The 16,356-nt window shown below is 32.9% G+C and overlaps 1 protein-coding gene across 1 annotated transcript; it reads right to left on the bottom strand.

Annotated features, from left to right (window-relative positions):
* Positions 1 to 5,920: 5,920 nt before the first annotated feature.
* On the bottom strand, positions 5,921 to 15,366 carry LOC112005416 (metallothionein-like protein 1). The gene is made up of 3 exons (XM_065770752.1): positions 15,338 to 15,366; positions 6,298 to 6,385; positions 5,921 to 6,097 (listed from the first exon to the last, which is right to left on the bottom strand). The coding sequence occupies exons 1-3, from the start codon at positions 15,364 to 15,366 to the stop codon at positions 5,936 to 5,938; spliced, it is 279 nt and encodes a 92-aa protein (XP_065626824.1). The 3' UTR covers positions 5,921 to 5,935.
* Positions 15,367 to 16,356: the final 990 nt, after the last annotated feature.

Below are 16,356 nucleotides of genomic sequence, written 5' to 3'. Positions count from 1 at the left end.
GGATTTATGGAATTTTTTTTATTTTTGTAATTTATGGAATTTGTTTTTGGCTATATATGCAAGAAATTTATATATGATTAGAATGGGAAGATTTTTAAGTGCCACACACACACACAAAATCAAATTACAATTTTAGTACTAAGATCTTAAAGAAATTTTAAACTTGACATAATTTTTAAAAAATATTATAATATCTTTTTTTTGCCAAAAAAAAAAAAAACTTACATAATATACTTTTTCTATGTACTTAATTTTAAAAAATATATTTACCATTTATTTGTTATTAAATTTGATTATATTATCAATATATATATATATATATTAAATTTATATATAATTTTTTACTAAGCCGTGCATTACATGTGCATAATACTAGTTATATAATAAAAGTGTAGAAAACATTCAACACTTGATTAAGTCATACATCTCATGGGCATAATACTAGTGCTTAAGAAAAATAAACACCTACAGCATGGTAATTTCTAGATTGAACCATTCTCAGATTTTTAAGGGCTCTTAGTTCTAAGGATATAAAGAAGAAGTAGTGTATTAAAAAACAAAAACAAAAATGTCATACTTTAATTACCACAAAGATGTACTTTCTTGGACCAGTTTTCACGATTCATAATTGAATTACCTTTCTTCACGAGACTTCTCTTTCTTACATGCCAATCACTTCACCATGAATTATAGTTCTAAGAATAAAGGTTGTTGCTTTCCTCATAACTCTCTATACATTCGCTGCCTCCACCCTAAGCCAATCCCTTCATGAATTAAAGTCTCAATTTGTACGTTGCTTCGTCCTGTATCTCCAAGGTGGCTGCATAGTATACTTCAATATGAGCTATATTTCCATGCTATAGGTTCAGGGATATTAAAATTTTTTTAATGTATTAAATTCATATTTTGTAGATTTTTTTTTTTTTTTAAAAGTTGGATAAAAAAGAGCTACATATATTGTAAGGGTGTCAAATGGATGGTTTAGGGTGGGCATTGGGTTGGGTACATAAAACTCATTTACCCATTTATTGCCCATCTTTAGGTTTAGGAGGGTATTTTGGTAATTTTTAGATTCAGTGGGTGTTTTGGGCATTTTTTAGGTTTAGGGGGTTTTTTGGTCAATTTTTAGGTTTCGGAGTTAGTTTGCTCATTTTAGATTTTGAGGGTATTTCATTCATTTTTAGGTTTAGGTGGTATTCGGTTTTGGAGATATTTTGGTCATTTTTTAGGTTTAGGAGTTATTTTGGTAATTGTTTACGTTTTAGCGGGGTATTTTGGTTAATTTTTATATTTTGGGGGTAATTTGGTAAATTTCAGCGGTTTTGGGGTACTTTAGAGGTGGTTGATTTGTAATTATTATAGTTGGATCATAACTAGATCTAATTGGATACCTAGTTAAAACTCAATAAACATTAAAGTTAATTAGGTTTAATTGGGTTAATGTCCATTTAATCCAATTAATTGGGTGGGCAAATGGATGCAGTTTGATTTTACCTCCTCTAAGTTGAATTTTTTTTTTTTTAATGACTTTTTTTCTTCAAAAATTTATGTTTCATAATTTTTTTTGTTTAAATTTTTTATGCTGCTATATGTCTTTTTCCTCCTTCAGCTTTTACTATTAAAAAAAAAAAAAATTGCCTACAGTGGCGTTTGTCAAATGCCACTATAGGTCCTACCGTTACAAGGTCCTATAGTGGCGTTTGTTAAACACTGTTATAGGGTCTTTAAGACTAGGATCTATAGTGGCGTTTGTAAAAACGCTGCTATAGGCTCTGAAAACGCTACTATAGACCCATTGTTTTAAAACACCACTATAGGCCCAATTTTTTGTAGTGATGTGATAAGTTTGAAGGACCCTCTCACACACACACACACACACACACACACAGTATCAACTCATTGAAAAAAAAATCACTTTATAATTTATAAGCTTTGTAAAACATAAGCTACTGCATAAAAAGATGGTCACTAGTCGTTACTCATCCTTTATCTTGTTTTTCTTTCTTTCTTTTTAAAATTTTCTTTTTATCTTTCTCTTCTGTAGTTACTATAGAGTCGAAACTATCCCTTTGATAAAAATCAACCAATGTACTATAAACAAAAAAAAAAAATATAATATATATATATATATATATATGGGAACTAGGCAATTACCAATTAATTTACTAATGAGCTACCGTTAACTCAACTAAAAAGTCTTTTGTTGTCGAATAAAAAATTTGGATTTTGAATTTCGCATATATCAAAAATTAATTGATATCTTGGCCCAATGATTAAAAGAAAAAGAAAAGGAAAATGTTAGAGCTATAACTTTTTTTACAAAATTGTTGATGTAGTGAGTAGTTATTCATAATTGATATCTTGGCCCAATGATTAAAAAAAAAAAGGAAAATGTTAGAGCTATAACTTTTCTTACAAAATTGTTGATGTAATGAGTAGTTATTGGTAAGTAAAAAAATTATGCCAGTAATGAGCCCAAATGAGAACTATAAAAATTTGTCATATCAACAGTTTGTAAAAATACTATAAAAAATTTGTCTATAATATTACTATTAAATATATATATATATATATATAATTCTACAACTTCCATGCACAAACTATTTTACAACATTTTTTCAAACTATTAATGTTCTTATGGGTTCTTATTTGGACCAACATCACCTTTTATTTATTAATAACCACTTACTACATTAGTAGCTTGTAAAAAAATTAAAAAATAGTTCATGACTTTAACATTTTTCATTAAAAGAAATGAATTAAAAAAAATGGAAAACTATTAATTTATGAATTCTTTATGCTCCAAAAATGTGAGATGTACATGATTCCAGTCCAGAAGCGAAGTCAACGGCCCATTCTTTTTGATTTTTTAAAAAAATTTAAAAGTCAACTGCTTTTTTTTATAAGAAGTCAACCGTCTATTCTAATAATCTATATATATATATAACCGAAACCTCTGAAACTCTTACAATTTTTCATGTCAGTACAATATTTAAATAAAATTATTTTTGTTTAGTCCAAACTTAACAAACAGTTGAAACTCTATTAATTTATGAATTCTTTATGCTCCGAAAATGTGAGATGTACATGATTCAAGTCGAGAAGCGGAGTCAACAACCTATTCTTTTTTTTTATTTTTTTTAAAAGTCAAAAGTCAACTACCTTTTTTTTTTTATTATAAGAAGTCATACTTTTTTTATTTATTTATTTTTTATATATAATAAGTCAACCGTCTATTCTAATCATCTATATATATATAAAACCGAAACTTTTGAAACTCTTACAATTTTTCATGTTAGCACAATATTTAAATAAAATTATTTTATTTAGTCCAAACTTAATAAGGAGTAAAACTCTATCTCTCTAACAAGTCCAACTTAAACTCAAACTCAAATATTGATAATTTATATCCAAATTTGCGAGGTTAATTGTGAATACTATAAAAGTAAAGCAAACCCCAATATATATATATATATACTTTTTAAATCAAGTAGAGGCATGAACCACCAAACTTTCTTTAGCCATTTTTTACAAGATAAAAAGCTTGCAATAATTGAAATTATTCTTTCGAATGTAACTCATCTTTCTCTTATATTTCCTATTGTTTAGTCATATATATTTTGTTTTGTTTCGATAATTTCTTTGCAATGAATCATCTAATTGTTTAATATTTTTGGTCTCTCAAAAGTTTTAATATATGAATTTTTAAGTTTTTTTTTTTTTCAATATCTTAAACTGTTTGACAATTTTTTGTAAATCATTGCACGTTCAAGTAATAACTTTTTCATTAAATTGTAATACAAATTGAAGTCATATAAGAGCAAATCATGCAATAGTGTAGTTTATTAAATTTTTTATAAAATTATTTTAGTCTACCTCACAAATAGATAGGTTCCTGTGCATAGCACGGGTTAGATACTAATTCTATGTATATTTAGAAGGAAGGAAAAACATTCTAAAAATAAAAATAAATAAATAAATAAGAGTAATGATACATGCACAAACTATTTTATAATATTTTTACAAACTATTGATGTGACAAATTTTTATTAGTTCTAATTTGGTTCATCATTAATATCACATTATTTTAATCTACCTCACAAATAGATAGGTTCCCGTACATAGCACGAGTTAGATACTAATTCTATGTATATTTAGAAGGAAGGGAAACAATTCTAAAAATAAAAATAAATAAATAAATAAGAGTAATGATACATACACAAACTATTTTATAATATTTTTACAAACTATTGATGTGATAAATTTTTACTAGTTCTAATCAGGGCCATCATTACTATGACATTTTTATTTACCAATAATTATTTAGTAAACGCTAAGCCACATCAAAAGTTTGTAAAAATAGTGTAAACTAGTTTGTGTATGTAACATTACTCAATGAATAAAAAGAATGAAAGGAAACATTTTCTTAAAAGAAAAAAAAAAAAGAAAAAAAAAAGAAAAAGAAAAAGGGGGAAACTAACAATCCTTTCAGGCCCAAGAAATACCCACAATCCTTTAGCGAACTCAGGTCCAATAGTGCCGAATGGTGTGATTGTTGGGCGAGCTGGGCGGAGAGCCCATGTGAGAAATCATTTAAAATGAAATTAGTAAGCCGATGATCTAACCTTCCCTCACTTACAATATATAAATAATAATACTAATATTAAGTCTAGGGACATAAAAATTAATTTAGCAATTTAAAACCTTAATCCTTATTAAAATTCAAATACAATGTCATTTCACTTAAATAAGTTTAAGTTTAATTTATTATTTTTGAAACCTTAGGGTTTAATTTGTTACTTTTTAAATTATAGAATTAATTTGTTACCACTCATAAATTATAAGATTTAAAATGTAGTTTTTACAATGGCTTTATTTAAGACATAAGGATGAACTCTAACTCAATTAGGCGGAACCCAAATAAAACTCAAAGACCTACAAAATGTGGGTAAACCTAATCAATCAACGAAAGAAGGCAAATGGAGAGGAAAAAAAATCAAATAAAATTAATTTGATCAAATTTCAGAATCATGATTTTTCTACTTGCGTCTAAGTATTTTGATCATAACTTTCAACTTAGACATCCAATTGAGTTGAAACTAATAGCATTTGAAAGAAAATTCAATATTTTTAAAACTCTTGCTAAAAATTCATATGGAAATTCGCTTGGTTCTTTTTTAAGTTGAATTTTTCTTATATGAATTAACTATATGCTAATTACAGGATGCTTTAAAGTTTAAACCCTAAAATGGCTTTGAGTCAAACGAGACATAACCACAAAATGCAGTGGTATAAGTTTTTTTTTTTTTTTTTAGAGTTTCAACCGATGACGTTCGCTTTTAATGATAACTTTTTATCATTAAACGAAGAAACTAATCGATTTTAGATATAGACAAAAATGTAGCGGCATATATTAGTATCAATAATAGCTCTTATATTTTTCTTTCATTTTTTCTTCTTTTGTTTCTTCGACAAGTTGGAAAAGATAGAGGCATACGTTGAGCTAAAATCCTGCAGCTCTTGATGTTAATAGGGCACAATAGAGTGGATTAAAACTAAAAATGTCCTTCTTCATGCATGGTTAGTCCCTAAAGGAAGGGTGTGTTTCATAGTATTACGAAACTACAATATTTTGTTAAAGAGAAAATTCTACACTAAAACTTAAAAACCATAATCAAAATTAGTAGTAAAGTTTCGCTAGTTATACACAAATCAACTTTCCTTTTGAGAATCTATCTTATATTTAACTCCAATAACCATAAAAAAGTATAGAAGTGTCAAAGAAAATTAAAGACAAACCACAGTGGCCATTGTAACAGTCCACAATTTGAAGGAAACGAAACGGATATGCAAAAGCGGTGGCTGTTTTATTTACAATAATATATACAGCTAAATCCAACAATACATTCCGGCTTCTTCCTCATTTTTATTAGTACTATAATTTAACAGCCACAGATGCTTCTTTTGAGCCTTTGTCCATCTTTGCTGATTTGCAGCTGCATGGGTCGCAGGTACAATTTGATCCACACTTGCAGCCGCCATTCTCTTCTCCAAAGCTCATCTCAGACCCCTCAGATTGGCTGCAATGACAGTGAAAAATTTAATTCATTTCCATATGCCATTAATCCCATTTCATTATATACATACACCATGCGATACACATATTTGGTACAGAGAATACTAAAATTATTATCAATTTTATCACAAAACAAAAACATGTCAATGACAGCAAATCAGTTGACAACGTTAATGTAATAAAAGTTATAATATGTCTAGTATCACTCATCATGTAAATATAAAATACGCGTCCATCTTTGCAGGTGCAACCCCAGTGATGATGGTCTCAGTGCTGGTCTTCTCTGAGAGACCAGGGTACATGCTGTTGCTGCAAGAACATGACCAAAAAAAATTTAGTCCAAGAAACAAGAACTAAGAATTTGACAATGAAAAGAAAGAGAGGAAAAATGAAGCTAGCCTAACCCTAACACTATCAAACGTTAGAACAAATAGTAAATCAATAACATATATATTGTGCCATAATGAGAAGTTCATTTCCAAGGAAAACAAATTTTACATTGATTGCAAAGGTTAGGAAAGTAGAGTATATGACAGTTGCAGCCACTGCCGCAGTTACAGCTGGAGCCACAACCACAGTTTCCTCCAGTGGAAGACATTTTCTTCAGACTACTGTAAAGAAGGATTGGAAAATATTTTACCGGGGATTGAATTCACTCACTCTTGGACGAGTTTTGAAGTAAGACCTCAGCTTCCTTTTATAGTGCGGGTAAGGGCATAGAGGGTGGCTATCCACCGTACACGTGGGAGAATCGTAGGCCAATTGCGTCTATGACTTCCTCTAATTAGTGAAGCATTATTCAGATTCAGGTGTGCAATTGAATCTTTTCAATTCGCCTCTATGGGGAAATTATATTTTAATTTCTTGTACAGGTAAATTATTATCGAAAATACGTATGAAAAGGACTCCTTAGTTAGTTAATAAAATGTCACAATGAAATATAGCACCTAATTATACTATGTATATTGAAGATAAAGAGGTCTAGGTTACTAGGCAGACCTTTCAAGTTTTATAAACGATCAATAATTTATTCAGCCAATATCTTAAAATATATCTAAGAGATTCTATCATTCTAAGGTGCTTGTGACTTGGATTTTGAGGATTCATTATTCACCATTTGGCTGGATTTCTTGATTAGTTAATTAACTACTATTAGACAAATAACGGGTCATTTTTATCGTAACTTAGGTCTGTCTCAGTTTCTTTCTCTTCAAATTCTAGTAAAAATCAAGAGTACAAAAGAAAATGAAGAAGTGGACACGTGAGGTCATTACTAGCTCCAATCTTTCAAGGGAAAATGCTAAGGAAATATCGATAAACCTTGTGGCTAAGTCTCAGTAGAAAATGATTTTTCAGATTGGTTTGGACAATTAATTAAGTTTTTTCACTGTCATTGCAGCCATTTAGAGGGGTCTGAGATAAGTTTTGGGGCAGAGAGAACGGCTAGCTGCAAGTGTGAATCAAGCTGCACCTGCGACCCACACAGCTGCAAATGAGCAAAAATGGACAAAGGCTCAAAAGAAGCATTTGTGGCTGTTAAATTATAATATTAATAAAAAGGAACAAGAAGCCGGAATGTATTGTTGGGTTTAGGTTTAGCTATATTATTGTAAGTAAAACAGCCACGGGTTTTGCATATCCGCTTCCGTCAAGTGTGGAATATGTTACAATGGTCGTTTTGGTTAATTTGCCTTAAATTTTCTGTGCCACTACTACTTTTTTATGGTATTGGAGTTAAATATAAGCTTGATTCTCAAAAGGAAAGGTTGATTTGTGTGGAGCAAAAATTTACTACTAATTTAAACTATAGTTTGAAGCTCTAGTGTAGAATTTTCTCTTTAGCATAATATTGCAGTAAGGACTAACCATGAAGGACTTTTTTAAGGGACTAACCATGAAGGACCTTTTTTTAGGGACTAAACATGAAACATACCCTTCCTTTAGGAACTGACGATAAAGGACTTTATTTTTAATGAGCTATGAAAAAAAGACCTTAATCCAGTCTATTGTGCCCTAAAGGTTGTGTTTATTACACACAAATATTGCATATAATTTTACACACAACTTATTTTTGAATAGAAATCGTGACTTCAAATTAGAATTTTAAACTTAAAAATCATGACTTCAAGCCACAATTTTAATTAAAAAATGAGGTGCGTGTAAAGTTGTGTGTTACAAATATTACCTGTGTTGTAAACATCATGAGCCACGGGCTTTTAGCTCATGGCTCTCTCAACTTGTTGAGTCCAGGTTCAATTCATAGGCTTTATACTATTGAAGGAAAAAAAATAAAATAAAAAATTCAAGAGCTACTATTGTAAACTTATGCCGCTGCATTTCTCAAAAATAAAACTAAAAAACTTATACCACTGCATTTTGTGGTCATGTCTCGTTAAAATTGTGGCATTTCCTTACCATGATTAAAGTATTATTCTCTTATTTAGTAAGGAAACTAAATTCACCTTATATATAGCAACAATAGAAGAATAAAAATTATTCGAAGATAGAATGGTTAATTCCTACTCCGATCCCATTTTTTTATTATCAGGATATATCAAGATTGGCAAGCCCAAATCAAAGCGGCCCATGAGAAAGTTAAAGGCGAATTCCTACACAATAATAAAAATTAGGCACCAATGTTCGAAACAAGGCAAGAATGGCTACCGTAAAATGGATCTAATAGCCACCAAGTTTGCCGCTGCACAAGTTACTTAAGTTTATTAGCAAAATCCATAGTTTAGAGGACTCAATCAGTAACCCAAGCTTGCAACAAGACTCAACCAATTACAATTCAAACTCATAGGTGGTAAGGTTTGGAAGGAGGGGGAGGAAAGCATGAGTTTGTCACATTCTGCACGGCCCTCATGACATGCATAACTTTGCTCATCCTCTCTCTTCCTTTGAACTTCACTTACCTCTAGGTTCTTCATATAAATACCATACTCAGTTGTGGGGCGAAGGTTGTCTTTAAACAAATCCCAAGCCTCATAGATTTAGACATTTCAATTGGTAGTTCTCAAGTTTGTAGGAGTTTTGAGTTTAAGCCACTGAAAATGATAAGAGAAATATTAAATCACCCAAATTTCGCTTTCATGTATACAAACGAAATACAATAAAAATTCTTCATATGTCATATGATTTATCTTTGTTGAAAGGACATAGAAGCCCTACATAACAGTCAAAATTTTATCTTTTTGCCTCCACTAGATGATGAAGAATATCTAAATTCTATTAACTAATTGGAAGGATGAGATAAGTATGCGATAATATTGGTGGATCCTTTTGCATTAAAAAATTTTAAAAAAATAAAAATAAGAAGATCAAAGTATCATCTCATGATAAAAAAATAAAAAAATAAATCACTCTATAAGCTTTGTAAAACATAAGATTTTTCATAAAAAGATGGTCACCGGTCTTTGCTCATCCTCTATCTTCATTTTATTATTACTCTATATATTTCTCTTACTATAAAGTGGCAACTATCCCTTTGATAAAAATCAACCAATGTAATATAAAACTAGAAAAAAAAATTTTTTGTGGGAATCAAATTAGGCAATTAGCAATTAATTTGCTAATGGGTTATAGTTAGCTCAACCAAAAAGTCTTTTGTTATAGGTTAAGAAATTTGGATTTCAATCCCCACTTATACCAAAACCAATTAATGTTTAGTTTGATGATAATAAAAAATAATCATCATTGAATGGATGTCATTGGTTAAAATACTATTTAACCTATTATAAAAAAAAGGGAAATGATAGAGTTATAAACTTTTTAACAATTTTTTTTACAAACTATTGATGCAGTTAGTAGTTATTGGTATGTAAAAAAATTAGGTCAATAGTGGGCCTAAATAAGAAGCAATAAGAATTTGTCATATTAACAATTTATAAAAATGTTGTAAGAAAATTGTGTATATAATTTTAAATTAAAAGGAAAGCAATTAATTTATGAATTCTTTAGGCTTGGAACATGTGAGATGTGATCCCAGAAACAGAGTCAACTGTCTATTCTATGTATATTTAGACGAACAGTGTATTTTACACACTGCCCTGCTACACACAAAGTATATACAATTTAATTTTTGAATTGAAATCGTATCTTTAAGTAGCAATTTCAGTTTCAAACTTTTTATACTGATTAAGTAGCAATTTCAGTTTCAAACTTTTTATACTGAATTCAAGTTTTCAATTCAGAAATAATTTGTATGCATTGTACACAACAATGCTTAGAGCATTCACATCAGTATTTGTATTTTACACATCCATTTTTACACTAAAAACCTACTTTTTCTATTTTACACATTCACTTTTACAAAATACCCACATCAGTTCATTTACTTTACAGGATATTTCAATAAAATATTCATTATACTCCATTTTTTTTATTATTTCTCTAATGATCATAATTTTTTTAATTTAAACTTATATTTTAAGTAAACTACCAACACCGGTGGCTCGGCCAATGGAGTTGCTTGTGGTGGAGGTTCGATGGCCGAACCACCAAAATAGTGGCTCCGATGAACGTCGCCGGATTGGTCTCACCGCCCACCGTACCGCCAAAGAGTGACCCACCGGTGGGTGGATTATTAAAATAGTGGCTTCGACGAACGTCGTTCATGAGGTGAGGTCTCCAGCCAATTGTGCTATTCTTGGAGTCTATTTATTTGTCATATAATGAGTTGGAGGAGGTTACTTCAAACTGATTTGGTGGGAATTTTGTGCCAGAGTAGTAATTACTACATTTTTGAAGTCCTAAAATGTTGGGCTTGTAGAACTCTTCTATGCTTTCTGCTTGATCAGGTGGTTTCTTATCAGGTCTTCATTTTATTTATTTATTTATAACTTCTGCTTTCTCCCAATGGGTAACCAGAGGCTATAAAATGCATGAGAGACACTAACACAAAGTACAATCAAAGTAATTAGTATCGTTATATCTTATATTTAGAGTTCAGCATGCATTGGGTGTCAATAAAGTCATTAGGTTTATGTGGGCTAATATACTGCATATTTTTCTTATCTAGAGAGCCAATGGTCAGATGGAGTATTTGGGTTATCTTTCATGTCCATAGAATAAACACAAAAGTATGGATACAATAGGGCCGGTAATTATGTACACAGGACAGGTCCTAAGTACAATACATTCTCCACTTTGCTATTATTGTCAATTCTCCAACCTATGTACAAGATGACTTTTTTACGCATGACAAATACAATCTACTATTATGCAGGCTGAACAATGGGTTAATAATATGACCAAAGCTGCAGAGAATGAACTGCCAGAAGTAGAATCAGAGGGTCAACCTTATAGGTCAGTATAAGTGTATAACCATCATTATGCAGAAAAATATCATTATGCAAAAAAATAAAACAGTTTCTGCAGAAAAATATCATTATGCAGAAAAATATCATTATGCAGAAAAATATCATTATGCAAAAAATAAAACAGTTTCTGCAGAAAAATAAAACAGATCATTATGCAGAAAAATAAAACAGTTTCTGCAGAAAAATAAAACAAATCATTATGCAGAAAAATAAAACAGTTTCTGCAAAAAAATATCATTATGCCTAGAGCTAAACAAGCAGCAGCAGCAGCAGCAAATGCAGGTATGCAGCTGCAACAAGTGACACCATAACATTATGCAGAAAAACAAAACAGTTTCTGCATAAACAAATAATTATGCAAAAAAATCAGCAAGTACAGCCACTTGTAATTATGCAAAAAAATCAGTAATTATGCAGAAAAATCAGCAAGTACAGCCACTGCACAACAGAGACATTGCTTCACCCAAAATAGAATGACAAGAACATAATCACAAATTAAATTCAATAATCAAGTGCTATTGTCCGTGCACAATACAAAATTTACAACATTGCAACTGTTCCCTTGCACAAGTAAATACTACAAAAAATCATCTATGTCAAGTCAAGGACCACAATATGAACTTTAAGAACTAATTATTTGGGTCCCAACTAAAGGACTCATAAATCAGTTAGGCAATTGACCCATTACAAAATTACATGAAACAATTCAATAAAGGGATATAGGCTGCTAGTTACTTATAAAAAAAAAAAAAAAAGAAGGGCTCACGGCAGGTTGCAAATGGAGTAGGTTGCAAAAACAAAGGGATATGTCCGCAATTCTCTCCATGATATTCTTACTCAGAGTAGGTTACAAAAACAATCCAATACCCATTGGAAGTCACTAATTATGGAACTCGAACACCCAAACAGCAAATAAATGTGTACATAAAACAAAAGAAGTACCAAACAATAGTTAAGTTCATAAGACACAAAGTATATACTACTCTGTACAATCAGTCATCGTATAAACTACGCGAGAAACTAATCAGTCCCAAAACAGGGGAGAAACTAATATATATAGCAATGTTCAATCAATTCAAATTCTTTAAACACTCCCTACACACAGGAATACTAATCCCTATCAAAAGACAAAATTTAATCCTTACCTGAACTCTAAAATAATCAAATATAAATACACACAAAATCTGAAATACTAATAAATTCCAAAAATAAACATTCAGGTGTGCTCTGAAGAATCCAAAAAAAAACCCCAAACTAGAAAAAATTTGAAACAAGAAACCCTAAAAAAAAAGTTTAGAGAAACTCCCAAGAATCTTGCTTGAAACCAAAAAGCAAAAAAACCCTAAAATCTCAATGAGAAAAACCCATACCTTTTTAGAGAAATTAGCCCCAAAGTCTGTCAATGGAGAAGATGAGTCTGTCAATTGATCCACCCTGCAAAACCCCAAAACCGATCAAATAGAGAAGATGAGTCTGTCAATAGAAAATGAGCAAAAGTTGAGTAGAGGTAGACAAAGAAATAAGATGAGAGGAAGAAAGGAATGAAACAGGGAGAGAAGCTGAGACCTGCGTGGTGTGCTCAGTGAGAGGAGAGAGAAAAAAAAAAGAGCGTAAAAGAAAAATAAGTTTTTTATACTGTACCGTGTGGACTGTGATATTATTATTTTAATGTTTACATGTGCTACAGTACCCGTGTATATTTACACGGGTATTGTAGCACATAGAAAAATATGGCCAGCTTTACATATTTTTACACCCACTGATGTGGGTGTTTTTTTACTCAAAATGTGTAAATTTTGCACTGTATATGTATTTTAGAAGACTTTAAATGAGTTGATGTGAATGCTCTTATACTAACAATTAGCTTCTTTAGAAAGGAGGGAGACCATCAATCCTTTTCAAGCCCAAGAAATACCCACAATCCTTTAGTGAACTCCGGTCCAATAGTGCCGAATAGTGTGACTGTTGGGCAATTGGAGACTAAAAAAATATTGGATGTAAAGGGCAAATTGATAATGCTGTGCGAAGAGCCCATGTCCTTCCTTTAATTTTTTTTAAAAAAAAAAAAAAATACAGAGACACTTGTCCAGGACATTGCATATTTAAAATCCAATTAGAGGTGTGCGTGATGCATATTTAATAATGAAATGAAAATAATAAGCCAATGATCCCCCCCCCCCCCCCCCAAAAACAGCCCCTTTTTTTTTGTCTCTTACGAAGGCTTAGGGGGTGTTTGGATTTTGTGTTTTCCATCACTCATCACTAATTACTCATATTTGTGAGTCCCACACATGCTACACTTGTTTTGATTTGTTTTCAATTTTTGTTTCCATAACTCAAAACTCACCAAAATGAGTTATGGGTAAGTGAAAATGAAAAAAAAAAAAAAGGAAAGTGTTTTTGAGTTATAGAAACAGAGTAATGGTGGCATTTTTGTAAATATATTCATATGGTGGGCCCATTGTCTGTGTCTTGTCTTTTCCTTGCCAACTCCAATAACTACCAACGACATAGACGTGGTTTCGAGTTGGGTATCTATGGGTTTATGTTTGTATGTTTAAGTTGTTGCTCTGCAATTTTTATGTGGGTATTGTGCTTCATGTTTAAGCTAAAAATGCAATAAGATATGAGAGAGAAGAAGGGGTTCCATTAATGACCTGGATAGCCATTTTGTGCTCATTGCACCTAGTCAGTCTGTGGGTCCCACAAAAAGTTGACAATTTTGAGTTTTTAGAATGAAAACTGTGCACACCTAAAGCGAGGCTATTGGGCCTAACCTCCCTTGGGCTCACAACTTATTTTTATAATGGGTAAGGATTTCCTACCCTGGGTTGTTCTCAACACTGAGACCCAATGAGGTCACTTTTCTCTCTCTCTTACAGCCTAAGTCACTTTCTCTCCTTAACCCCCTCTCTCAACCTTCCATCCTCTTTTTCTCCTCCAAATTTTGTATTTATACCCTTAAATGAGTGGAGAGGTTATGATTACCTCCATGGTTAGTGTAATGTGAGGTCCAATGTTGTCAATCATAAGTGGGAGGTTAGGTGGGAGTGGGATATAGTGAAAATGGCCTTGGAACTTGATTCCCACTCCAAAAAGCATGCCCGACGGCGGTGCTTCTGTGCTTCCGAGCATGTAAATGACACTATGCTCGGACACTATGCCAGTTTGACTGCTCGGCAAAGATCCCTGAGTAAGGATCAAGTAAAAACACATGAGCCTGCCGTTTGTGTGGGCCTAGACTGAGGCTATGGATAGTCTTGTTGCATCGAACTTTGGGCTTGAATGTACTTTGGGCCTCGCAGGACCGTACCTTACCCCCTTGATTTGTGCACGGCTAGCCTAGCGGCCCTTGAGCCCAGCTTTTGATGAGAGAGTTAGCAAGCATGGGCCCATTTGCACAGTTTGGGCCGGCTGCCTAGATGGCCCCAAGGGGGATGCATCGTACATTAGCCCTCCTTGATTCGTGCACGACGACCGAGGACGAATCAAGGAACCTCGGGCCCAGTTTTTAGCCAACAAAACCGATATACATGCGTGGCAACTTGAGAGACCAATTAATGCGCCCCTAAAAAGGCGCGTTGTGCCTGACGGTTGGTTCTACCGTCATCATTATCTGATGGTTCGCGAACCGAGGCTGCATGCGTTAGACGGCTGTGATAGGACTCGTAGTGTTTCTCGCGTCTCATTTAATGGGTGGTATTTATTATTCCTTTTGGCTCCTATAAATCCCCATTTTGAATCATTTTCCCACTTTTTCATTCTACTCCTTCTAAAATTTCTCTCCCGTCATGCATCCATCTGTGCACTGTTTAATCAACCCAGAGCTTCTCCTTTCCCTTTAGTCTAAAGTAAGTTCTCTAGTTTCTTACATTACTTCAGTCTCTTTCTTCAAATTTCCTCCCTCACATTTAGAGTTTTTAAAATGGGCTACGCTTACCTTTTGAACACTGAGGCATCTTTGGCCATCTTTAGGTAGAAATTCCGGATCCCCAATGATGTGGAAATGGAGTATTGCCATGAGAGTGAATTTGCTCTCCACAGAGGGGGCAACACTGCTTTCTTCCCCTTAATGTCGATCCTGGAAGGGGTGGGGGGCTAGGTTTCCCGTCGATCCGATTTTGCTTAGCACCCTCAGATACTATGGGCTATGCCCGAGCAACTTCCCCCCAATTTTTACCGGGTGGTTAGTTGCATTAGTAGGTTAAACCGGGTGTTTGGTTTACAACTAGACTACCACGACATAAACAACATATATAGCCTCTATGGAAATAAGAGTACTAATTACTATTTAAAGACTAGGGATAAGAGGGTACGACTCATTTCGTGCCTGCCTGACTCCAATAAGAATTCTGCCAGAGAGTTTGTCTGGGTGCGCGGCAATTGGTTTGTTGGTGAAATCCCTTGTCCTCTCTCACAGCGCGAAGTGGGTTCGTACTGCTCTCTAATTTATGATGAATTTTTTTTTTTTTGAAACTGTCCAAATATTAACTTACTGTAGCTTTGTTTGCAGAAGGTAAATTGTTCGCCCTGGACATCAGGGTTGTGCACGTCAGGGATCTAAACTTCATACTTAGATCCGAAGTTTTTGTACACACTGATGGGCAGCTCAGGGCTTCCTACCTAATACTCGGTTGCACTCTCGTGTACAAGACTTGGTAGACCTTCAGCCAAGCCCTCACATTGATAGCCCGCTATTGTCTTACATCGATGTCTGTCATGCCAACTTTCTCCCTTTTAATCTTATTATCGGGGAGGCCCGAGATCAATGTCCCAATTATTTAACCGCGGAAGATCGTGTCCTGATTAGAGACGAATCAGCAGAACGTGTTTCTCGGGATTTGCGGGAGTTGGCACACACCCCCGTCGGAGCCCAAGCAGAACAGGCCCAAGAGAAAGAGGCCAAGCAAGTATTAGTTGAGGAAGAAGAAGAAGAAATGGTGACCAGGAAAAAGTTAA

This window comes from Quercus suber, unplaced genomic scaffold (assembly GCF_002906115.3).
Source record: "Quercus suber isolate HL8 unplaced genomic scaffold, Cork oak 2.0 scaffold_35, whole genome shotgun sequence".
Classification (NCBI taxonomy): domain Eukaryota; kingdom Viridiplantae; phylum Streptophyta; class Magnoliopsida; order Fagales; family Fagaceae; genus Quercus; species Quercus suber.
The sequence above is the reverse complement of the archived record's forward strand: the minus strand, read 5'-3'. Positions and strand labels throughout refer to the sequence as shown.